This window comes from Danio rerio, chromosome 16 (genome assembly GCF_049306965.1).
Source record: "Danio rerio strain Tuebingen ecotype United States chromosome 16, GRCz12tu, whole genome shotgun sequence".
NCBI lineage: Eukaryota > Metazoa > Chordata > Actinopteri > Cypriniformes > Danionidae > Danio > Danio rerio.
In genome coordinates, this window is record NC_133191.1 from 17,484,083 (window position 1) to 17,511,323 (window position 27,241).

At 36.6% G+C, this 27,241-nt stretch overlaps 1 protein-coding gene across 4 annotated transcripts in view; it reads left to right on the forward strand.

Annotated features, from left to right (window-relative positions):
• Positions 1 to 27,241, forward strand: part of fam131bb (family with sequence similarity 131 member Bb) — a 79,703-nt gene that overhangs the window by 14,735 nt on the left and 37,727 nt on the right. For all 4 annotated transcript variants that reach the window (XM_009292208.5, XM_009292209.5, XM_001919486.8 and 1 more), the window contains exon 2: positions 25,037 to 25,074. In XM_009292208.5, the coding sequence (XP_009290483.1) occupies positions 25,037 to 25,074 (38 nt within the window). The remainder of the gene's footprint in view (positions 1 to 25,036; positions 25,075 to 27,241) is intronic.

The following is a 27,241-nucleotide window of genomic DNA, read 5'->3' on the forward strand; positions in this document are numbered from 1 at the left end:
CCTCACCACCTTCTGCAAGAGAACCATTGAGAGTGTACTAACCAGCTGCATCACTGTCTAGTACAGAAACTGTAGTGCTGCTTACCACAAGACCATTTGGCGGACAATGAACACAGCTGACCGTTGGTGCCCTTCTCCCCTTCATTCAGGACAATTTCCTTTTTTTCAAAACCTTAAATTATTATGCAATTCTGAGTGTGCCTCAAACAGTTGAGTGCAACATAGGCTCATTCTGAAAACGTAGCCCCTTATGCATTTTTTGAGATCGCTGTAGCCAGATGTATGTACAGTATGGCTACATTTTGTCTTTAAAATGAACACTATGGAGTAGTATGATGCTGTTCCTTTTTACCAGCTGACTGCTTACCACCGTATGGACGCCTTTGCCATTGTTACCAGTTTGTCCAGTTAGCTTACCATGTACATCAGCGGACTTGAGATGCAGAAAGGAGCTGACCAGGATGATGGGGTTGAGTCCATCGAAGAATGGTTCCAGAAACCAGATAAGACAAAAACAGAAGCAAAAAAATAAAGAGGTAAATAACAGGATGAGAATGTAGTAAAAATCTGAAAATGTAATTAAAATCAGGCAAGAGCTTTTCTTTTTCTGGATTAATTTTCAAAACTGTCAGTCATGTTTAGGGAAGTGGGTGGCAGATCAATCAGTGCTTTTGAAAACACTAAAAGTTTAGATTTAGGAAAGGAGGAGGGTGGGTCAGTTTGTCAGTCATTCAGTAAGTCAGTCAACAGCAGGCAGGAATGGCACTCCCAAAAAAAAATTGATATTTTCAAATGCATACACAGTGGTCTTTGATGAATTAAAAAAAAACAAAAATTGCAAGAAAAAAAAACTTACCTCCTGGGACATATTTGACACTCTCCAGAAACGTATATAGCAGTATGTTTTCAAACTAAGCCTGGGTTGGTTGAGTGGGCTTGACAAACCACCTGTTGAAAACCTACTCTTTACTTTTTGACACTTTAACTGACACTTGAACCAGTTTGGGAATTTGCACCAGACACTTTCTTACAATCGCTGTATATCTCCAAAAAAAAATGTAAATAAAATAAAAACATTGGTCAAGAATCCATTAGTAGTTTATGTAAAGTTAGTTGTTAGTATAGTTAGATTGCTACTGTATGTTAGTTATGTATAGGTTTATATAGCTTTTATTTCTAGTGTTATGTTCTTATTTATTTATTTATTTACTCATTTTCTTTTCAGCTTTATTAATCAGGGGGTCACCACAGTGAAATGAACTACCAACTGACCCAACTATGGCTCGAACCAGCGACCTTTTTGTTGTGAGGCAATCATGCTACCCACTGTGCCACTGTTCATATTTATGATTATGTTTATTTTTGTAGCAATATGGTCCAGCAAGGCATGACATTTTGTTCCACTGTCTGTTCACAAACATAGAGGAATGACAATAAAGCTCAACCTCAATGGTGACACATAGGCTGGTCTGAGTATATCAGATACTGCACATACTAGGATTTTTTTCCTCACACAATTAGCTTCAGAATCTAAATAGATTTTTCAAAAGAGAGAAAATATTGAGCGAGCATATGTTCTGGCAAAAGAGCTTTATTCATGTCTGAGGTCAGAAGAACATGTAATGTAATGTGTACTTATATAGCGCATTTGCTGTTTATGGCCATACAACCAAAGTGCTTCACAATCATGAGGGTGATCTCTTCACACCACTATCAGTGTGCAGCATCCACTTGGATGATGCTAAGGTAGGCACAGGACAACGGCGCCCGTGCGCTCACCACACACCAGCTATTAGTGGAGTAAAGAGACAGTGATAGAGCCAATTTTGTGGATTGGAATGATTAGGAGCCCATGATGGGTAAAGCCAATTGAGAGACTTTGGCCAGGACACTGGGGTTACACCTCTACTCTTTACGAGAAGTGCCATGGGATTTTAATGACCACCGAGAGTCAGGACCTTGGTTTAACAAATCATCCAAAAGAGGAACATGAAAATATAAGGGCAAGAACTCAAAGTAACCCAAACTAACCCTCACATTTGAATTGGAGAAGCGCATCTCTGAACTCACATCATGTTAAACATTGAAGCAGATATGTTACAACAGCAGAAGAAGACCATAGAGGTGACACTCCACTCAGCTAAAAACAGGAAATAGCCGTCTCCCTGCATAATACTGCTGAGTGCTGACCATGCTCATCTCTTTATGACCACAGTGTAACAATCTTATGATTGTTCAATTCATCTAATGCTGATTTCTGAGCATGACAATTAGTTTAGACTAATTTTAATCTAGAGCACCTTTATGATGAGGTGGAAAGTAAGGTGCAAATCAGTGATTTACTGCTGACAAGTACAAGGAATTAAAGGAATTGTCACGCAAAAAATGACAAACCTGTAATCATTTACTCTTCCTCCACTTGTTCCAGACTTGTTTGAGTTTCAGATTGCACTGCATAAGGTCTGCATCCAGACACCTCTCGGATATTGGGGTGAACTACCCATCTAAGGCAGATTCTGAGGGAAATGGGGTCCAACTCATTATGTAAAAAAATGTCTGGTTAGCTTATTCCTGAAAATTGTAAGTAACACTGGAGTTCTTAAACGTTTTACAGACCCCAAGGACTTAGTACCCAAAATGAAAATAACTGTTTTAAGCATTAACTAGTGGTTACTGGTCATTTGGCTCTTTCGCTGCAATGGCCTCACGCGGTGCCACGAGATAGCAAAATATCCTGTGGCACCGCATTAGCCTACTTTGTAATCTCAACAGATGCAGCGTGTCATCAAGGTATTGTTTGCAAACTGTTTCATGAATACTGTACATATGGACATCCCACTAATTAAATTCCGGCCTACAATTTTTTTGCATGTCAAATAATGCATGAAATAGGTCATACTGCTAATTGAATATATTTATCATCTCAGCATTGGTTCAATACTGCAGATTATTGTACCGATATTTATTTGTACTTAGAAACATTTTAGTGATGAAACACAGGGCACAGGAACAATGTTGCTGTTTATTCTCAATTTAAAAGTAGCCAAGCAAGATCAGTCAGCAACATTGTCCAACGATGGATCTTTTCATATTTCTGGTTTCTCAATAGCAAAAGTTGTCATAGTTGGGTAAACTTAGATTGCAGTGAATGGGAGAGTACAACATTTTTTTTTCAATAATATATGCAACCCATGTCTGGGAAACATCCATACACACTCACTCACACTTATACACCAGGGACAATTTAGGCTACCCAACTCACTTGTACTGCATGTCTTTGGACTGTGGGGAAAACCGGAGCAACCGGAGGTAACCCACGCAAACGCAGGGAGAAAATGCAAACTCCACACAGAAACGCCAACCGACCTAGCCGAGGCTTGAACCAGCAACCTTCTTGCTGTGAGGTGACAGCACTACCTACTGCACCACTGTATCACCTTAATTTAAACAAATAAATTCAATTTTAGTAATGTAAAAGTAAAATTTATATAAACATGTTTTATTATAGGATTTTATTATGTCACATATATAAAATGGGCGTTTTCAAATATTATATGTACATATTTGTGTACATATACATAAATATGTGCATACATGTATGCATGTATATATATATATATATATATATATATATATATATATATATATATATATATATATATATATATAATTTTTTTATAATTTTACTAATATATAGGTGAACATATGTGCATATATATATATATATATATATATATATATATATATATATATATATATATATATATATATATATACACACACACACACACACACACACACACACACATATATGTTCAACTATATGTTTGCCTATATGTTAGTAAAATTATTAAAATCCATAGCTGTTAGACAACATAAATAAAAGCACATAGAAATTTACATTTTTTATTTACTTAAGAACAATCAAATAGTGTCAAAATAAATATAGGACAAGTACAACAATAAGACAAAAACTGAACAGAAAAAACTAATTAAAAAACGACTTATTCTGTGGGGACCCCAGAATAATAAAAGGACTAAGCCGAAAATAAAATGAATGAATGAATGTATAATGTAAAATGTATAATGTTGGCACTAACTCAAGCTCAATCTTTCTGATATACAGCAAGGTGCTGTTAACACACCCATTTTGTACAACTGCATCTGTGATTTAATAAAGGTCGTCTCCCACTAAATGATATATGATTACTAGGATGACTCTTTAGCACAGACAAACAAAACCAATCAGTTCAAAAAACTATCAGTTATCAGCTCTGAAAAAACAGCACTTGCAGAAGCTTGACTCAGACCGTAATCTATGTGATTGAGGCAATATAAAGGATGATTTCCTCAAAAGAGAGAGACTTCAGAGTTGCATTGCTCCTCTGCAGTTATCCGTACTCTGCATGAATGACTGCAAAGGGATGTATAAATAATAACTACTGTATATGAATCGGTGTTTTGTTATCCTGCATAAAGCTTACAATGCTGATGAGCAGTATAACACTGGGTCACACCCCGCGCAAGGGGCGCGGGAGAGAGATGATAGTCGTCATCATAACACAGCACAGCAGACGGAACTGCAAATTTCTGTTAAAATGAGTTAACAGTCACTGAGCTCACCCTTATTTAAGGGATTCCTCTCAGTTTGCCGTTAACTGATATGCTGTTCTGCAATATAATATGTTCAGCAATAACTACAGCTGCAACAGACGTGATGTGGCTGATGCGGGTCCTTCGTTCCGCACGGCCGCGCTTCTCTCTCTCTCTCTCTCTCTCTCTCTCTCTCTCTCTCTCTCTCTCCCATCTTTTCCTCTCCTCTCCAGCTTTGCGTCGTTACTAGCAGAGCTGCGCCGTGGCTTGGCCGCAGGGGAGGTATCAGGGAAAAAAAGCAGCGCTGGGGAAAACGAGACGGCTCATCGTACTAGATCATGCGCTCTCCTGTTATTGCTCCATATGCAGCATCTGCAATAGCTTTATATGCCACTGCGAGAGCTCGCTCTTTGCATTCTGCAGATTTAGAGAGATTTTAAAAAGTAGGCACAGATAAACGGGACAAGCAAAAGTAAAACGCATTTTAGAAGAAAATGTGTTGGTATGTGGATGTCGGTTGGGATAAATTTGGGAATTTGTTGCTTTATTTATAGGGGAATGTTTTGGACAGAATACCATGAGTAATAGGGAACCTCGAGAAATGCTTTTTACTTCTTACAATAGTGGGAAACTCAGTGAAGGTTTGTAAAGTGAGCATTCGAAAATGACATTTAGGCTATCTAGATTTATTATTTAATATATAAACATCATTAGAAAAACTGGTTCATTCCGCTGTGGTGACCCCGGATTAATAAAGGGACTACGCCGAAAAGAAAATAAATGAATAAATGATCATCGGAAAAACTGAAAGAATTTAGTTTGACTACCCACATAGCATAATACCTATGGCCCAGATCTGGCCCACACAATTAGCTTTTGCTTGGCCCACATGCTGCTGTGAATTAGAGGTACATGACTGGACTAATTCTGGCTACCAGACAAGGGCCAAACATGGACCAAATCTGGGCCAGTCTCAGTCAAGTTAAACACCCATAACTGTATTGGCGTGGGCTGTTGATAATGTCTCTGGGGCCCCCCTAGATGTATGGGCCCTTACAATCGTCCTATGTTGTCCCATGTTGTAGGGGGCAGAACTAAAGCAGAGAGGATTCTTTATAGGATAGTTGAGGGAAACTGATTTAGTATGAAAGTAAATCAGACATACAAATATTATTATCACAAGTGCTCACATTTACATTTGCAAGCTCTCGAGTTTCGCAACTGATTTACCTTCATAATTTAGAGTCTGACAATCAGACAATTAGAGAATTAGACACAATTTGAGAATGACAATCAGTTTTAAATCGCTTTTATGTTAAATTTGTTTTGGATTAACATCACTTCCTTTTTTTTCCTGTACAGTTTTGTTGTCTGAGTGGCGGTCGTTTTGAACTAAAATGGTCCTGTGGTCCACTATAGTGGACATACTGTAAAATTAAAAATAAAACAACAATGTAAAAACTTTAAATTGTAGAATTTTTTAACCCAAAGCATGTAGGAAATCACAGAAAAAGAGACAAAAAAAGAAAAAAAATTCTTACAGTGAGTATATGTGATTATTATTAGTAATATTTTTTCATTAGTTATTATTTTACATCACTGATGATCAAACAATATTGGAACAGTGGTAGAATGCGCACTTTTAATATTTCGCCAGGCAGCCCAAAGGGCTTCCAGCGAACTGTCTTTCCTTTACAAAATTGTCACGTTTAAGCTCTGATTTCCTCAAAAACCAGTGATCTTCACTGCCTGTTAGATATACGATATGAAGTGGGTCTCAGATCAGACAAGAAGCACTGCATAAAAATTTCCCCCACCATGTCTTTAAAATATGACAGTCTATTTTACCTTAGTATTTTCAATGGAATTTATGCACTAGCCAACAGCCATTGATCTCATTTTACCCTTGAACAATTAAATGAATGCTTAAGTCTATTTAACTGAATATTGTCATTACATTAAAACATCAATATTGTAAAGCAACTTTGTGAAATTGAAAATAGTCAAATTAAGCTTTTACCTGACTTTTATAGTTGGCTTTAAAATTCTAGCTGTGCACTGAGCCAAGACAATATATGCTAATGTTTCAAAAAAGCTCCATCTGCGGGGCGTTTGAAGGCCATTTTTTTGTAGTACATAACCATGAAGCTTTCACACTGCATGTAGTAGCACTCCGCCAATGTGTTTCAGTTGTTGTGCATCTGCTGCAGACCAGTGATTCTTTCCACACAGTGTCTATTTTAGCTGTGTTGGGTGCAGAGAATTTCAGGTTGTTGTTGCAAAATGAACATTGAGTGACTCAAAATAATAATAATGTCATTATATACACATAATTCAAGTCTTAAATGTTCATCATTTCCAATAGTTAGGGAACAACTTTTATAATATTTATAATATTTTTTTCCTTCTGGAGAAAGTCTTATTTGTTTTATTTAGGCTAGAATTAAAGCAGGTTTTAATTTTTTTAAAACTATTTAAAGGTTTAAATCATTAGCCCCGTTAAACTATATTTTATTTTGATAGTCTACAGAACAAACCATAGTTATACAACAGCTTGCCTAATTACTCTAACCTGCCTGGTTAACCTAATCAACCTAGTTAAGCCTTAAATAGGCACTTTAGGCTAGTGTCTTAAAAAATATCTATTTATTCATTCATTGATTCATTTTCTTTTCGACTTACTCCCTTTATTAATCTGAGGTCGCCACAGCAAAATGAACCACCAACTTATCCAGCACATGTTTTACGCAGCTGATGCCCTTCCAGCTGCAACCCATCTCTGGGAAACATCCATACACACTCATTCACTGCGGACAATTTGACCTATCCAATTCACCTGTACCGCATGTCTTTGGACTGTAGGGGAAACTGGAGCACCCTTAGGAAACCCACACACATGCAGGGAGAACATGAAAACTCAAAACTCTTAGTTGGCATGTAGATGCATTGTAACTTACATTGAACAAACAGACTATCAAAATAAAGTGTGACCTGTGTGTTTTTTTAACATGCAGTGCATGTGTGCTCTTGCAGTCTCACCGTACTATTAACATGAAGTTCACCCAGTTTCTTGTTTATCTCCCAAATTTACCAATAGAAGTTTATTAGTACATCTGCAATATTTCTACTACACTCAAAGTGAGGTATCTAAAATCTTAAACTTACTAAATGTTAAGATTTGCTGTTTGAAATCAGGTATTAGGAAGTAAAAATACTGAAGTCACACACCTTTTTACTCTCAAAGATAGATTTTTTAATTAATTATATAAAAAAATAGAACATATGCAAACATATATATATATATATATATATATATATATATATATATATATATATATATATATATATATATATATATATATATATATAATACAAAGTGAAATAGTGAAATGCTGTTAATTATCATTGCTGGACTTGGGCATCAATATGTATGGATGAAATCTTAATTTGTTGTAATATACTGCAATCTGTACCATCTGGCATTTTTTGTATTCTGCTAAATTCTCATTTAACCATTTAATTTGCAGATGTGCTATAATAACACATTTTACAGAAAGAGTCTTTACCCTCACAGGGTAATGCAGTCACTGGTGAAAGTCACTGACTTTAGACAATGCATGTTGATGTAATATTAACCGATTTATTAGGCATTAGGACATTATTCTATGTACTTGTGTGAGTTCACATTATGAGTAAAAAGTAAATTTATATTTGCATTTTACTGGGTTTTGTGTTGATTGTAAATAGACACTGTTACATTTTTTAAACAAAAAAAGTATTTTTTAAATCCTTAAGTATAATTTGTTTTTGAAGTACATGCATATTCTTTCAGTGTGCACAAACATGTTTGACACATTCCCTAGAAAGAATTATTATGCATCATTTTTCTTTTCTTTCAAAAGATTATGTAAGTGACAGGAATTAATGCTTTAAAAAAAAATTCTTATGAAAATTATTATTAAAAAACAACTATATATACTTTATCTAAAAAGAGAGTTGACTTTAACTGATGAGTAAACCAATTGTAACTTAAGTTAGCTTACTTGATTTTTATAATCATACACATTGTTCATTTATTTAATTTAAAGGCAAAGGCTTTAAGTCACTTTTTTATTTTTCAAATAGCACAACATCCAATTTACACTGACACTTGCTTGCATAGACATAAAAGTATCCTTTCGGCTTAAAAAAATTGTCAACCCCACTCTTAACAAAAGAAAATGAAAATATATTTATTATATTTTTATATATTAATATATATATATATATATATATATATATATATATATATATATAATTTTGTTGCCATTATCTTCCATGGTATTTTCATATATTAATGTTCTTTGTGTTTCCTGTTGGCCCTTGAAACAGAGCGTAAAGGGAAAGAGCTTCAAAATGTACCCCTAAGGAATGGGACACCATTACAACACCAGCACACGTCATCATATGTCATCGCAATCTCTTCATATGAGATCAGACAATCGCGACTGCAGTAGTTATTCTAGTTGTGTTGTGTTTTGGTATTTATCTTCAGGAAGTCATATACTGTTCATTTACACAGTGGCCATATTCATCTATGTAAACACACACACACACACACACACACACACACACACACACACACACACACACACACACACACACACACACACACACACACATTCTCAGCCACAAGACTTTTCTGACAGGGTCATCTAGTGACAGAATGTTGTGGGACTATACAGGATTTAGCATTTTAGCTTTTTTTTTTTTTTTTTTTTAAAGCATGACGGTAAAACACGAAAGTGGTAATGAATGTATTAAAACATATGCTCGTTTGTTAGAGGGGTAGGTGTAAGGAGTAGGGCTAAGGGATAGAATTGGGATTGGGCCATTAAGATCTGAAACCACCTAAAAGTTGAAAAAAATATGAGTAAAAAAATCAGTTTTGGGTGAACTATGCTTTAAACAGTTTGACACCACAATTTGACAACTGGGGCCAAACCGTGGCTCAGTGGTTAGCACTTTCGCCTTACAGCAGGAAGGTCGCTGGTTCAATTCCTGACTGAGTCAGTTGGGATTTCTATATGGAGTTTGCATGTCGTGTTGCTGTTGGCGTGGATGTTCTCCGGTTTCCCCCACAGTCCTAAGACTATGGTATAGGTAAATTTAATAAGCTAAATTGGCTGTAGTGTATGTGTTGTGCCCCGTGTGGCTCAGAGGATGAAAATAGGTTTAACATAATTGCCATTTTATAAAGGAATACTGTCGTTTAATTGACCAGATAAGTGCAGTTTTTTGGACACAAAAAAAAAACTGTGTTATTTAAGTATATTGCAGTATTACTGCAATACAACTGAAGTACTACAATACAACCACATGCAGTACAACTACTGTAATACAACCAAAGTACTACTACAGTACAAACGCAGTACAACTACTGCAATAGTACTGAAGTTATACTACAACTATTATGCAGTACAACTACTGCAATGGTACTGAATTACTACAAATACTATAATGCATTACTGCTACTGCAATACATGTTAAATAATTTATTGTATTTGGTACATAAGTATTAAAAGTGCACTTTAGTTTTGTTATGTCTTGAACAAGCAGAAACTTCTTTATTGAGACATGTTGGTTAATCTGCAGTTATACTCGTCTTCAAGAAATCCACAAGTCTGTAAAAGCCTCTGGTCTGCAGTTTGCAAGTTTTATCACAAGTCTAAAACGAGTCTATAATATATTTTTAAGAGGAGGGGAATGGTTAGGTAGAAATGGCTAAACAAAGCATGTGAATGAAATATTGTTGTTAGCAGGGTAAATTGCATTCCTTCAGGCCTGATCTCATCAACTTATTAGTAGCATGAAAACAAAGTGTGCAAATTTTGGAGTCAGAACCCGTCCTGCCTCTTGGCCAACTTAAAAGTATCACCCGAAGAAAAAGGAGGGTCATTGAGACCATTCCTGTAGCATTTGCTTCACTCTGGCTCAGCCCTTGCTCAGGAAATCGAAGGTTTAATGTCCCTCATAGCTTGGCTGTTACTGTTTCGAATGAAATGATACAAGTAAAAAAATAAAAAATCAAAAAAACCAAAGAATATAACTTTTCAGTTATTTATAGATTATTGTTAATGTGGAACTAGATTGTGTGATTTACATTTCCGCAGGACTAAATAATCTTCCTCACCCTCAATGGTAATTGGGGAAGCCCGGTCCTCAGAAACTGGTCTAACTTCTCATGGACCACCAGCATGTTTCAGCAAAGACATGTGAACGGTGGGAAAATACAATAATGGTTAAGGAGTTCAAGACAAAATGATAGTGGGGTAATTTGACATATAGGATCTTAAATGGACCTACATACCTGGTACTGAGCTTTTTACTGGGATGCTTGCAGTCCAGATCTCTGGTTGATAGCCATACACACTGTCTTAGCGCATATACTGGGTCTGATTGATGATAATAATTGGTCTGCAGTTCTTGTCTTTTGACTGCTCACAACAGATGTCTGTGGGCTGTATTTCAAATTTCCGCACTACGTTATAACCATCAACCAAAAGGGTAGTTGGTATCCAAGTAAACATTGGAATGGTATTATGCCTCTAGAGCACATGTGTCAAACTCAGTTCCTGGAAGGCTGCAGCTCTGCACAGTTTAGTTCCAACCCTGATTAAACACTCCTGATCAAACTAATTGAGTCCTTTAGTCTCACAGGTTAGTCTTGTAACCAGGGTTGGAACTAACTGAGTTTGACACCCCTGCTGCAGAAGGTTTAGTGAGAGAATTTTGTGCATATTCGGCCCACATGGAATAGTGATTTACAGGCAGAATTCCCATGTAGTCTTTGACCCCTACGCCAGGAAATGCGGGGACCAGGGTAAACCTAAAATTAATAGGATGTTTGGATGGCTGGATTACATAGAGTGTAATCTTCTCTTTGTGAAGTGCCCCAATCTGCAGATTTATGGATGTTGTCATGTAATGACAACCATTTCCTAACAGATGTCCGTCTAACACTCCCACGGCAAGCAATGATTCACATGGTTGTAACGTTAAATTATGACATTTGGCAGATACTCAGGTTATATAATTACCAGCCGCCCCTGAATCAATGAGTGCTGTACAATCTGTTTTCCATTCAGCTTGAAACACACTGATTAATATAACTAGATTGAAATGTCAGAAATAACGAGACTCACCAGTCGGGTTGGCTAGTCAGCTAACTCAAAGATGACCAGACTCGCCACAATAAAGGCAGAAAGGGTTCTGTAGTCTGTGTTCATGGTCCTCCAAGGCTAGTTGGGTATTACAGAGCAGCATAGGCTGCACATGTTGTGCAGGCTTGAAGACTGAGGAATATCAAAGCCGAAGTGTACTGCATGCTCTGATGATATCCAGCTGGATAGTGGTTTCAATAAGGTTATTGAGACAGGCGAACTTAGACTGTAACTTAGAGGACAATCCTTTACGAAAAAAAGAAACAGTTTTAAGGGCCCTTGCCCTAGATCAGGGGTCACCAATCTCGGTCCTGGAGGGCCGGTGTCCCTGCAGGGTTTAGCTCTAACTTGCCTCAACACACCTGCCTGGATGTTTCAAGTATACCTAGTAAGACCTTGATTAGCTTGTTCAGGTGTGTTTGATTAGGGTTGGAGCTAAAATCTGCAGGACACTGGCCCTCCAGGAACAAGTTTGGTGACCACTACCCTAGATGGTCTGTGCTGCCAGAGTGCGAAATGTTAGTGCATATTCTGCATCCATGCATCTTCATTGAACGAGAGCCAGTAGATGTTCTCCAGCATTCTTGCCATCGGTGGGATGTTCTAATACTACTCATAACTCATTCATTCATTTTCTTGTCGGCTTAGTCCCTTTATTAATCCGGGGTCGCCACAGCGGATTGAACTGCCAACTTATCCAGCAAGTTTTTACGCAGCGGATGCCCTTCCAGCCACAACCCATCTTTGGGAAACATCCACACACATTCACACACGCATTCATAAACTACAGACAATTTAGCCTACCCAATTCACCTGTATCGCATGTCTTTGGACTGTGGGGGAAACCGGAGCACCCGGAGGAAACCCACGCGAAGGCAGGGAGAACATGCAAACTCCACACATAAATACCAACTGAGCCGAGGCTCGAACCAGCGACCCAGTGACCTACTTGCTGTGAGGTGACAGCACAACATACTGCGCAAATGCCTCACCCTACTACTACTCATAACTGTTTAAGAAAATCTTTGAAAAAGGAGAAAATGCTACCCTCAGGTTTCCATATAGCAGTTGCCCATTCCAGGGCTTTTCCAGAAAGCAGAGCACACACAAAGGCAATGTCTTAGTGGGGTATAAAATGGTTGTTTAATAACAAACAATAAACATCGTAACAAAAATATTTTAAACTTTGTGGGGTTCCCTCCAAATTTACCAGGAAAAGCCAATCTGGGACATACTGTAGTTTGTAGAGTGAGATCGCAGGGCACACTGTTGTACAGCATTTATGAGTTCTGCGATCAATGTGGTGTGTCGCACTAGTTGTTGTTGATAGAGGGCTAGCCGATCTCCCTGAGTGGACAGTTCGTTGGATAGTTTAAAGTTGCTGGATCTCTTTGTGGCAAAGTTTTCTGTAATTAACCATCAGAAACGCTTGGATCCATTTGCAAACTCTTTATTGCAACAGCAATAATAATGACCAACTTACAGACAGTGATATCTAATGGGACATTGCTGAGGCCAGAGTAAATTCAAGGCGAGGGTCAAGGGCAGGCCAGTCGAGGGCATCTCAATGGTGATGCAAGCAAAAGGCAGATAATCTTCAGAAACAGAAATAAGAAACAGTCCAAGGTAAAAAAAAAAACAGGCAGGAAACAAACAACAATGAAAATGCACAGAAATGACAGCTGGGGCAAATCAAAACATCATATTGAATGGAAGAATGAATGCGGTTTAATACAGGATTGTAATAATGTTTGTTTTGTGGGAAGAAGAAGACAGGGTCGGCGATATCAGGTAAGCACAAACTTTTATTTATAATGCTGTGTGTGTATGTGCGTGTCGAGTCTGCAAGTGAACAGGCTCTCCTCTCTCCCGGCTTCTCCTTCTCCTCCCCTTATGAAGGTGTCTCTCCAGCCCAATCACTAGAAAATACAGGTGTTAATAATTATTTATGATTAGACCACTGACCAGCCGCCGGTGTCTCCGCTTGCTCTCCCCCCTTTCTGGGTGTTCGATCACGCCTTCCCCACCACAAGGAGGTTCAGTGAAGATCCGCTGCACTCAATCAGTCCCAGGAATGTACCATGATGGGATATTGAGTTTGTAAGAATATCAGAATTCCGGTGATGGCTCCCTCTGGTGGTGCGAGTGAGAGGAGTGAGAGGAGACTTCATGGGAAGTATTCACTACAGAGAGCTTAGAGAGAGGATTTACAAAACCTTAACCTGAACACAGTGAAAAATAAAACATGATGTTTCTTGCAATCCATGTGATTGTGGAAGGAATTTAAATCCAGAGCAGTTTTATGACATATTGTTGATGTTTTTATGAGTAAAATTCCAGTCTGTATTGTGTTTAATTTTAAAAGCATAGAGATTTTTTTGTGATAATGATAAAGTCCCACCAAACAATGTTGTTAAAAAGATGCCTAAACCAAAATATATGTTGGGAAATATGTTTTATCTGGAAAAAGTTATTAATTCAATGGACAGGTCAAAGGTCACTAGTCAAGGAGGAACCAGAAAATCACAGTTGCTTTGTAATGAGAGATGAATAGGGATTAAGTGCTGAGAGGAAAAGAAAAAGTACTACAGACAGCCATGCAGAGTAAACTTAAAATGAATATCAATGTTTATAGTATAGTGCTTTCTGTGAATGATAAGCAGTCAAGACTGAATGTACCTCGGGAATGTAGATATTTTCCATCAGACACTCAGGTCTTAAAACAATAAGTCAAAAAGTGCTAGAATAATCAGTCTAGTTCATGCAAATTTATCGGTCACACTTTACAAAAAGGTTCATTAATTAATGTTAATTAATGCATTTACTAACATGAACAAACAATGAACAATGCATTTACCACTGTATTTGAATGAAAATGAAAATTTTTTCTTGTTGGAAAATATGGCGAAAAGTCTTACATGACAATGATAGGTTAATTGTGGTGTTTACTTCAATAATGTCACTACTATATGCATACTCCACATCTTAATTACATGTTTGTTAAGTTCAGTTATGACTTTAGTCGGATTAAGGTAATCAAAAATCACTGTTTCAAGCTTATGTAGGCCTAGAGTTCAAAAATCACATTTAACTGAATAAACAGTTAGTAAACATGTACATCTTATTAAACATCATTTATTTTCATCACCAATTATCATAGTAGAACAGTTTCTCAAGCAGTTTGTGATGCATTTTGTAAACAGGAAATGAGCTCTTGGTCTAATGCGCCACTTGGCTTAAAAAACCTGTTCTTAAAGACTTACTTTTAGTCATTATTTGAGTAGCAGATGAGCCATTTTAATCTAAGTAAATCCCAAGATTACAGTGAGATTAATTAAGATTAGATTTTAATATATATAATATATATATATATATATATATATATATATATATATATATATATATATATATATATATATATATATATGCATACTTTGATATATTTTAAAGAGAAGTTCGGTAAGAGTTAATGTCTCGATTTTATGCTTCAGTTGTTATCAATACATTGCCATAGTTGCATGGGTCTATTTCTTTTTAAGTTAATTAAATAGCAGCCCCCCTAGTGTGGCCAGTTTTGGGGAGTTAATGAATCAGAGGGAGTTTTTAGCAATTGTTTGCTAGATGTAACAACTTTTTGTGTCTGATCTTCCTCCCTTTGTTACACCTGTTTCCAAAATTCTTCAATATATCTGGTTTGGAACAGGTTAATGGTGGGTAAATGATGATTTTTTTAAGTAAGTTAATTATGAAGGACTCATGCCTCAACAAAAAAATGAACTCAGTCAAATATTTATCTGACGTTTGTGTTATACAGTTAGGATACAAACAGAAAGCAGTGGCTATAGATAGAATATTTATGAGAATATTTGTAATTGTTAGTTGATCTCTCTGTCTGGATGACATGGTAGCGTTGTGGTCTCTGGAGTGAGACAGCTTTATTAGAGCATTCAGGCAGGGAATGGTCAAAACAGGAGCAGACAGTTATACAAAGATAATCCAAAGTGTCTTTCGGATGAGACGTTAAACCGAGGTCCTGACTCTCTGTGGTCATTAAAAATCCCATGGCACTTCTCGTAAAGAGTAGAAAGAGTAGGAGCGTAACCTTGTGGTTGCTGCACACTGGTGGTGGTGTGAAGAGACCCTTCCACATGATTGTGAAGCGCATTGGGTGTATGGCCATTTACAATAAATGCGCTATATAAATACACATTACATTACATTACATTACACTGCAAAGCATGTTAAACAGGCAAAAGGTTGGAAATAAAAGAAACAGTCTAAAGGGTATGGAATGGAATGAAATGCATTAATTTGAAACGACAGTAACATCTAGACAAGACTCATTAATGGATGTGTGTGAATGGTGTACTTACTCATTGATGATGTCCTTCAGCTGTGTGTGTAATCAGGGTGAACTTGAATGCTGGTGTGTGTGAATACTAAGTCTGATGGGACTTGTAGTCTGGGAGGAAGATACAGAGTGCACTCCAGCAAACCAAGAGGGCAAAGTGACATTGTTTTGAATAAAAATGTAAAACTACCTAGTCTACCAAATAAACAAGGGGCTAATTATTCAGCGTGGGCTAATAATTCTGACTTTAACTGTAGCCTTCATATTTAGCTGACTATGAACGAATATTATTAATTTAATAATGTGAGAAAGCATCCTGAGACCAAAGCTTAATTACTGGGCCTTCTCTAATTAAACAGAATCCGGATTAGACAATGTAAGAAAGCAGTAAAATAAATAAATAAAAGGGCAGGATTTGTTAATATCATTCAGTAAAAGGCCTGAGTATAGGTCACCTGTATTATAGCATTCCTTAGTTGACAGACTACACAAATGTGTTTGTTATTAGGGAACTTATAAACTGGGTCAGAACTTAAGAACTCATGGTTTTTAATTATGCTACAATGAAGGAGACAGATTTTTTTCTTGTCACAATATGTTTACTTTAATTCCTTGTTAATTCTCCCTTGCAGCATCCATATACACTCTCTCTCTCTCTATTTATTGTTGTATTGTTTTATCAGTAGGTCAAGCTGTGCTTATAATGAAAGAACGGCATGATAGGCAGGTGAAAGGTGTTGGGACTTGATTCAATTATGCTTCCAGTGAACAGTCATTTTCTTGTGTTGACTGCAATAACTATTTGCCCTCTTTGTTAGTGTTTCTCAATTTCCTTCAGTTTACAATAATTATTTTAAAGAAGTAATTCTGTATTATACCCTCACAATGAATGTGATTGACCAGCATGTCTTGTATATGCAGTTGTAGACAAAAAATTTAAATTTTATTTAATCACAATAGTTTTATTAATTCCCTTGCCATAATGAATAATGATAGTACATAATACAGTAGTTTTAGTTAGATCACACTTTTATTAGTAATTTCTATAGATATTGACATTGAGCTTAAAGTGTAATTTAAATTATTTAAATTTCTTAAAGGTTCAGGACACCCTGGAGAACTTTTTTTTATATTAACAGATGTGTGTGTGTTGAGCATCAGTTAAGACAATGTTAGCACCTCTCAGCTTTAATTGTGGGGAAAACTGGATAATTTTGAGCTTTTGTTAGCTAATTTCAGCTTCCAGGTTTAAAATGATTTTTGGGGCGGGATCAAAATCGGCGACGTAGCGCAGTACTGCAAGTGCAATGATGACGTGTCTGTTTCTCATTATTATTCATAGCAGAGTTTTCTTATCCTATGAGAAGAGCCGGCTGCTTAATTATTCATGAGAGCATGTGCTTCCCGAAGGCAGACCTGCCAGTTTCAAGCAAGGTGTGAGACACAGACCAACGGAACGCAGTAGCCGTTCAAGGCTCGTATGTGTTTGTTTCCATGATCCACGGGGTTTGTTGCATGTTTTTTCCCCGCGATCTTGTCAGGGCCGATCATACAGCAAACTAGCAATAAACTTATGCGTCTCCTCACGGTTTGTTTCTCATTTTGTGAGCTAACTGTCAACAACAGTTATTCGCTCACGTTCTCCCCTGCTGGCCACGCCCACTCCTGCCCTATGCTCGCGGAGCTCCACGCCCATTAATCATGCATCTTTTCAAAAAATTCTGAAGTAGACTTTAACCGAAAGTGGGGGGTGTCATGGCCCTTTAAGGGGTGGCAAAATGAGTGATTCTTAATGGGTTTATTAATATTGATTTGATTTTTTTTCCAATATTTACCATTTCTCTCCGCTGATGATGAAGTTTGGCCTAATGTTACATCTGACTTTTTAGTTGGGTTTTAATATTCACTGAAAATAAAAGCTGAAGGAGCATACGCTAACCTATGTATTATTTAATCAAGATGGCAAGATGGTATGTACTGTATATACTTACAGTTGAAGTCAGAATTATTAGCTTAGATTATTAGATTTTTTTTTTCTTTTTAAAATATTTTCCAAATTATGTTTAACAGAGATTTTTTTAAACACCATTTTTTAAGGACAAAATTATTAGCCCCTTTAAGCTGTTTTTTTGATAGTCTACACAACAAACCATCATTATACAATGACTTGCCTAATTACCCTTACCTGCCTAGTTAACCTAATTTACCTAGTTAAGCCTTTAAATGTCACTTTAAGCTGTATAGAGTTGTCTTTAAAAAATATCTAGTCAAATAATATTTATCACCATGACACAGATAAAATAAATCAGTTATTAGATATGTTATAAAAACTATTATGCTTAGAAGCATGTTAAAAAAACCAATCTCTTTTAAACCGAAATTGGGGGAAAAAACAGGGGATAATAATTCAGAGGGGCTAATAATTCTGACTAATTCTGATAATATATATATCAGAGCAGCAGCTGTCTGGAGTTGACTATGTTAACTTTAATTAGATGTAGTTTCATAACAAGCAAACTCAGTTTACCTTTTGAAAAGAAAGCAGTCATCAGCTGCTTCCCCTCATTCTGCCTCCTTTCTTTTTCCTTCCTGTCTTTCTTTTTTTGAAATCCCGATTTGGGCTTTTTGCGCAGCATGATCAGGCTCTAGACTCACTGCGTTACTTGTTTGCCACCGGCTGCCGTCTATGGGCGGACTAAACCATTTCGGGTGGTGGGGGGGGGGTGTTATCAATATATTTTGAAATATATAATGACATTGACATCAATTGGAGGGGCCAATTAATTCGAAGTAGGCTACAAAAAAAAAATAATAATAAAAAATTGGTGGGATTTCAAAGGGCCCTCTCCCTAGACGGGGCCCTGGGTAGTCAGGTCCACTTTTCCCCCCACTACCACGCCCATGGCAGGGATGAAAAAGAGCTGGAAATGATCGAACCTAAAGCGGGTGTTGTCCCCGAGCGTGTTCTGATAGCGGTGTTGTCGCACGCGTTTTGATCAGCTGTGTTGTCGCGCGTGTACTGTAAAGCGGGGAGGGGGGGTTGAGCACGCATACTCAAGAGCGGTGTTGTTGCGTGCTTACTGAAGGGCGGAACGGAGGGTGTGATGCGTCGCGGGGGCACTTTTGATAATTTTGGAAGGGCATGTTCTATCTAAGACTAAAAAGGGCATGTGCTCTGCACAGGTTGAGCCCTATGTGTGCAATTAATAATCTGTTTAAAGAATGGTTAAGGCGAAAGTGACAACAACTCCTGCTGCTTACAAAAAATCTCGAGCCCTTGAAGCACTGTGGGTGCACGAGCATCGCACTAGTTTTATTTCTAGGCATGGTTGCTTCGAGTGAGAAAACGGCACAGGAGCTTTTAAAGACTCGCATGCATCAAATCATCTGTGCACACGATACTAAAGCCTTCGTCAGCGAGTGAGGAAAGAGTCACCGTGCATATGATCCTCTCATTCTTTTCTTTACTCATGCGAAAAGCTGTTTTTGTCAGTTGCGCTGTTTCTCGATTCTAAGATCACATTTGTAAGCATATAGACCAACAGTCATAAAGTAACAGTCTAATCTGTAGTGACGGCGAGCCAGCACTGGCAATTTTAAAATGAGTTTTAGCCAGCCAAAGTGGCTAGTGGGAGTGGCTGTCTAACCCGCCACAATCGAAATCTACTTGCATTTGAATGTAAATGTGAATGATGTGAATGTATTTGCTGATAGTCAAGTTTCCACAGATCACTTCCGCATCTGTCACGTCTCTTCTTTACCATCATCCATCCACTCTGCCAGTCCTATACATCAACTCACTCCTCTACTATGGTTCAAAGGAGGGATTGCAACGGTTTCATTTTACAACGTTCAGTAGCCCTGGAGATACAACAGCATCGATTTCCCTCTGATAGGTCTAAAATTGCATTTATTATAACTCTGTTGACAGATTGAGCGCTACAATGGGAGGATTTAGCCTCTGGGATAGTACTAGGTTCCCATGGCTCGTTTCCCATAGTCTCCCATCGGCTAGGCTACTGGAAAGTCCTGAAGTGGAGTGAAAACAACTTTGCTGAATGTTTCCTATATCTTTCTGAATCCTCATCTCCTGCTTCGAGGATCTTCTTGAACTCCACGTCCTTAAAAAGTCCTCTTGATAGTCGTTCTGTTGAAATTCCTCCTAAATACTCTCACCTTTGTGATGTTTTTTACCTGAAACGAGTCTTACAACTTCCACTTCTAAGATCATGGGACTGTGCCATCGACCAACAGAAGCCCCCTCTGTATTCTAGGAATTCATGAATGAGATGTTCTAGGAGTATCTCTCATGCTCCGTGCTCATCTACATCAATGTCATTCTGATCTACTCCTGGAACAAGGCAGAACATCGACAAGTTTCTGAGGTCCTCCAACATCTCCGTGATTATCACTTGTATCTCAAGGCAGACAAATGTATGTTTTATCAGTCATCCATACAGTTTGGGGGAAGTGGATGCTGTAAAGAACTTGCCAGTTCCCACAACAGTCATAGACAGTTCCACTCAAAGTACTTCCAGATCCCCCAAAAGCCTTTTGTTGTGGAGGTAGATGCCTCCGATTCTGCAGTAAGAGCTGTACTTTCACAGCAGCCAGGGACCTCGCCACAACTCCATCCATGCACCTTCATATACTTACATTCACATCCAAGAGTTTTTGTTTTTTTACAAACCTTCAGCCAATAAGCCTTTTGGATGTACTTTATCCCTTACATAACATACCTTGGAATGTCACGACTGACCAGTATTGCAGACAGCCTTGTAATAAAACAACTATTGCTGAAAAACAAAGGCTAATCCGGGAACTTCAAATTTATCTACTTGTCTGTCACACTGCTGTTTTTTGTTTGATGCTGTCTTTTGAATGAAATATATGTAGATATGCTTCATTCAGGATGGTTGTTTTTGCAGAATAAAGACCTTGACTGTTATTCAGTGCTCTTTGTTGAATGTGTTGTTGTAATATGCTGTCTAAATGTTTAAATAACATTAGAATTAGTATCAACATTCAATAAAAATAAAGTGTTCATGTATTGAATGTTTTATTTTATATAACATAGTGAAAGACTGCTTTCTGCTATACTACTACATAGGCAATATACTAAACATAAAGAAGGAAAAGGAAATTGTGACACCTAAAAATGTAAAAATACACATCTGGCCTAGTACAATGAAGGTTTAATGCAGAGCTTCTTAACCTGGTTTTTGGTAGGTTCAGCTGAATTTGAATAGGGTTTGAGCTGAACTAATATATACAGTAGAAGTCAGAATTGTTTGCCCCTTGTTTATTTTTTCCCCATTTTTCTGTTTAATGGAGAGGAGATTTTTTTCAACACATTTCTTAACATAATAGTTTTAATAACTCATTTCTAATAACTGATTTGTTTTATCTTTGCCATGATGACAGTAAATTATATTTAACTAGATATTTTTCAAGACACTTCTATACAACTTAAAGTCACATTTAAAGGCTTAACTAGATTAATTAGATTAACTAGGCAGGTTAGGGTAATTAGGCAAATTATTGTGTAACGATGGTTTGTTCTGTAGACTATTGTAAAAAAATAGCTTAAAGGGGCTAATAATTTTGTTTTTAAAAATGGCTTTCAAAAAAAATCAAAAATGCTTTTATTTTAGCCGAAATAAAACAAATACAACTTTCTCCAGATGAAGAAATACTATCAGACATACTGTGAAAATGTCCTTGCTCTGTTAAACATCAGTTAGGAAATATTTAAAAAATAATCTAATTCTAAGGGGGGCACATAATTCTGACTTCAACTGTATTTACAGTCAAGCCCGAAATTATTCCTACCCTCTACCCCTTTTTACAAAAAAAAATTAAAAAAATGTTGTAATCTATAGTTGTAATTTAAACAACAATATTCTGGCCTAAAAAAAAAGCCTATTAAAGCCTAAAAAGCCTACATTGTCTTGTCCAACAGCCCCAATATTTATCAAACTGTAGCTAGTTGTTTACTCTTCTGCTTGTCTCTCGGTGTGAGTGGAAAAATACACCACAAGGGTGAAGAGTGCTGTTATTGCAGAATATTACAGGGTTACCAGCTGTGTGCTAGGTGTGTGTGTGTGTGTGTGTGTGTGTGTGTGTGTGTGTGTGTGTGTGTGTGTGTGTGTGTATGAGTGCGTATGTGTGTTTTCCACCAATTACATATTTAATTTGCTACAGAGGTCCTTTAACTTGTTTCTAGAAAATCTGCCTTCCTGCAGAGTTCAGCTCCAACCTTATTTAAACTCAACTGAACCAATCAAAAAGGATCAGAAGCAGCACAGTAGATCTCCAAAAACTGGGTTGCAGAGCTCTGCATTAAATTACTCTCTGGGCCAGATGTGTGTCTTTAAATTTTTAGGTGTTATAATTTCCTTCTCCTTCTTTATGTTTGGTATATTACCTATGTATTAATGCTACTATAGTAGACTGCAAGCCAGTACCTTTCACTATACGTAATCTAAGATTATATGGAGATTCAACGTTATTTATAAATATTTATCTATATATACATATATACATTTATATATTAGGGGTGTAACGGTTCACAAAAATCACGGTTCAGTTCGATACGACACAGTGGTCACGGTTCGGTATGTTTTCAATATAGCAAAAACAAAAAAAAAAGCCAGAGGATTTCTGATTTAAATTTTTTAATGTATTAAAACTTACATCATAAAAGTGTGATCTTTTTTTTTTTTTTTTTTTTACTTTTACTTTTACTTTAAACAGTGATTATGCTATACTTCCGGAGTTTCTGCTTAGCAGCAAATAAAACAAATCCTTCTTTATACTCAAAACCCAAAAGCTGCTGATAAAAAAAAACAAATATAATATTGTTGTAGTCAAACAAATAAAAAGAAAATAATAATTTAGTTTTTAAAAGGAACTCAGTTTTAATCTATTTTAAGTATTTTTTTTTTAATTTTCAGAAAGATGAGTGTCCACCTTTTCTTCAGACAGCACATATCTGCTCGATTTTACTGTCACCTGCCATTTTAGTGGATCTGAAAGCAGGAATTATGTTACTGAAATGGGCTTATGAAGAAATAATGTAACGGGGCTCTATTACATTTAACATTTTCTTAAAACCCGAAATTTCCTCTACTAATTAAGGTCTCTTATATCCACAGCTACTTTATAAATGTACCGATTGCCTCTGTGATTTGTTTTGCCCTGTTCGAATCTGTAGGAATTGCCTGTCTGAATGCTGTTCCAGCATTCTTAGCAGATGTCATTGTTTTTTTCCACCACTCTCTTGGTGGCGGTGATGGTGCACGACGAATCTAAAGAGTGGAGGAGGCGTGTGCGTGCGATGTACCTAAGCGGAGGCAATGAGTTGTGCCCAACGTACCTGAAGAGCTGGGAGGGATGCGGTGAAGAGGGGTGTGCAACGTATTTAAGGACCGGGGGAGACGTGCGATTTCCGGAAGATTATCTTTTGTTTGCGGGCATCTGGGAGTCTCGATGCATTTGCGGGAGACTTCTGAAACCTCCAGGAGACTTGGGATGTCTGGGATTACATTAACGTTACTAGCCATTTTGAGAGCTAGTGTAGCGCATGCGTGACTGGAGTTGTGTTTGAAGGTGGGCGGGTGTGTGGTGATTTGTGAACAGGTTATTGAGATTGGCTGTTTTTTGTCGGGGACTTGGGGTCCCAGGGCAACAGGGGCGGAGCCAGCACGAGGCTGACACAGAATGACACAGAATGCAGAAACATTGCTAATGAGTGCATGTTTAATAAAGTGATATTCTGAGTTCAAAAACCATGCTCTACTTTTTAACATGACAGCGGGAAAGGCAGCATGTTGTCTGCCACGTCATTTGGGATGCCATGTTGAGCGTTGTTGCTCTGGAAACATTATATTTTGTACGTATTCCCTTTTATCTTTTTAGATCTTTTTTATCTTTTATCTTTTTAGATGTTAGTCTGAATCGAATTGTTTGGTTTGTAATGCGAAAGTCTCGTACCGAATGGTTCAATACGAATGCACGTATCGTTACACCCTATAATATATATATATATATATATATATATATATATATATATATATATATATATATATATATATATATATATATATATATTTGAAGTCAGAAATATTAGCCCCACTGACTTATTAGCACCCCTGTTTATTTTTTTCCCAAATTTCTGTTTAATAGAGGGAATACTGTTTCAGCACTTTTTTAAGCATAATAGTTTTAGAAACCTATTTCTAATAACTGATTTATTTTATCTTTGTCATGATGACAGTAAATAATATTTTACTTGATATTTTTCAAGACACTTCTGTATTGTTTAAAGTGACATTTAAAGGCTTAACTAGGTTAATAAGGTGAACTAGGCAGGTTAGGGTAATTAGGCAAGTTATTGCATCAAGACTATTTGTTAGTTGTGTAGACTATTGAAAAAAAAAAATTGCTTAAAGGTGCTAATAATTTTGTCCCAAAATAGTTTTTTTAAAGGCTTTGTCCGGAAGAAAAGATATTATCAGACATACTGTGAACATTTCCTTGCTCTGTTAAACATCATTTGGTAAATATAAAAAAGGGAAAAAATATCAAAAGGGGGCTAATAATTCTGACTTCAACTATATATATATATATATATATATATATATATATATATATATATATATATATATATATATATATATATATATATATAGTTGTTTATTCTTAGTTTATGTTAACAATGCATTAGCTTATGTTAACAAACCAATGTTTGTTGAGTGGCTAACTCCCATGAATTTGTACAATCTAATTCATACAATCCAGGCACAACAAATATGGCCTATTTTAATGTTTCTATTTAAGTCTCAAAGCACCCTATTATAATTTTCTTTTTTATCTCTTTTCTCTACAGCCTCAGATGGAGTTCCTGTCCAGAAGGATGGGGAACAGGTAAGAAAACTGCAGTTTATTTCAACATCCATTGTACACTAGCCAAACTTCTCACCAGGCTTGACACTATATGGCACACCTACAGCATCCTGTTTTAAAATGGAGACCAAGGTGTCCAGAACAGGAAGAGATTATCTAAGTAAGGGCAGTGAGCCAGCCCTCCTCCTTAACCGCAGAAAGACATTGTTAGCGCATTAACCTAGTTTAGAGAATGTAGTTTGCGCTGACAAGCACTGGATTGAATAGTTTTGTTAAGTTGTTATCATTTAGTTTTGCTGAATTGACGCTTAACATCATCACTGATACAGCACACTGCTTGCTTTTTCTTCTACTCTTTTCTGTGTCTTCATAAACTGTTCTAAATATGAATGGTTGTGATTATTTTATTTTGCACAAAGCATACAAATGAGATTTGCTTCCTCTCTCATTTTCTAAAGCTGATTGTATTACAATTTTTCTCAGTTGCTTAAATACATGCTTGAAACTATGTTTTGTATTCTCAAAACAGTAATCACAAAACCATAACGTCTCACCCAATTTTTTCCTAAAAATCCTAGTTTTAAGTCAAAATGAAGCTCTACATTCAAAAATATTCTATTGCTGAGAATGTCCGACATCACAAAGAAGGCCTCACAAAAAAATACACTACAACATGGTCTTACACACTGATGCAGTAAATTAAAAACAATATTTCCAATACTGGGAGGTTGTGTTTACACATGATGAACACAAAAGACGCAGCCAATGTTTATACACTGGCACAATTTATTCATGTACTATAAAGTATAAAACACACACATAAAAAAATATTCCACCCCAGCATCCTGTCGTTGGTCTGGGTCAGCCCATAGAATCTCATCCACATCACAAGCTATACTGGCACTAGGCAGCGGAGGTAAAATCATCCTGCATGCCTGCTCCACCCGTGACATGCATCTACTGATATGTCTAGGCAGCAAACCCAGTTGGTGTCCTTGACCTTTTCGCTTACACCTCTTTGGATTCATTGTTTCAAACCTTTGATTGGTGTGTGATAAAGTTTGACTCCTAGTGTTTCCACTAGGTTAACTGTGACTCATATTCGATTGTCTGTATTTACACTGCACGGCAAAGTTGCAATTATCAGGAAAAATGTTTTCTGTTCGCAGGGTTTTTTTTTTTTTTTAATTCTTTTACTTGTCTGGTTTGACAAGTTGTTTTACTATCGTTTATGACAGAAAGGTTCTCATGTGGCCATCTTCTTTAAATCTAGGCCTTTTTAAACCATTAGGCTTCTTAATGTAATGTCCATGGTATAATTTAAGCATGTGACGTATGCCAGTTTTAAAAAGCTAAAAAATATAAAATTTAGTACTCGTGTATGAGATTTAAATATTGGGACTGACTTGACGTAATACGCTACGGTTTTTAATGATGCGTGAATTTCATTGAAAGATGAAAATCCGATCTACCTGCTTGCACTGCAGGCATGAGGCTACAGATCTGGTTCATATCGGATAAATTTCCACATACTGTATGTAACCAATAAAAAAACATTATTTAAAACATTTTGATATTTCAACATGATAGAAATGATTGCATTTTGCATATTTTCTTGAGATCATGAACTGATTAAGTGTTCTTTTAGATTTTGTTTTATGTTTAGTCCCATTCAGTGAACAAACATCATAACACATCATAAACAGCACAAAACACCCCAAGATACTGCAATATGGTCCTGTGGAAAAAAATCTAGTAAACACAGTTTGCTAATAATGATTTCTACCTTTGGACCTTCTTAGATGGTGTATCACTTTATTACTGACACTAATAATACTAATAATTACTGACACTGCTAAAAAGTATGCTAGTAATAATAATGCTAGTAAGTATAATGTTGTAGACAGTGTAATATAACATTCGCTCAGGTACATATCATACCTGGCTATATAACTAGCCCAATGACCCGTCAAATCTGGCACAATAGCCAATCAAAGTTGCTTAGAAATATCAGAACTCAACATATTGCATGCTATATTTGTAAAAATACATAATTTTCATCATAGGGTGCATTACACAATTTCTTCTTTTAAAAAATTAACTGTATATTAGTAATGATAAAGATTATGTTGATCTAGATAAAATCCTAAAAAAAGGTTAAAGCTAACATAATTTTTGTGCCATCCAA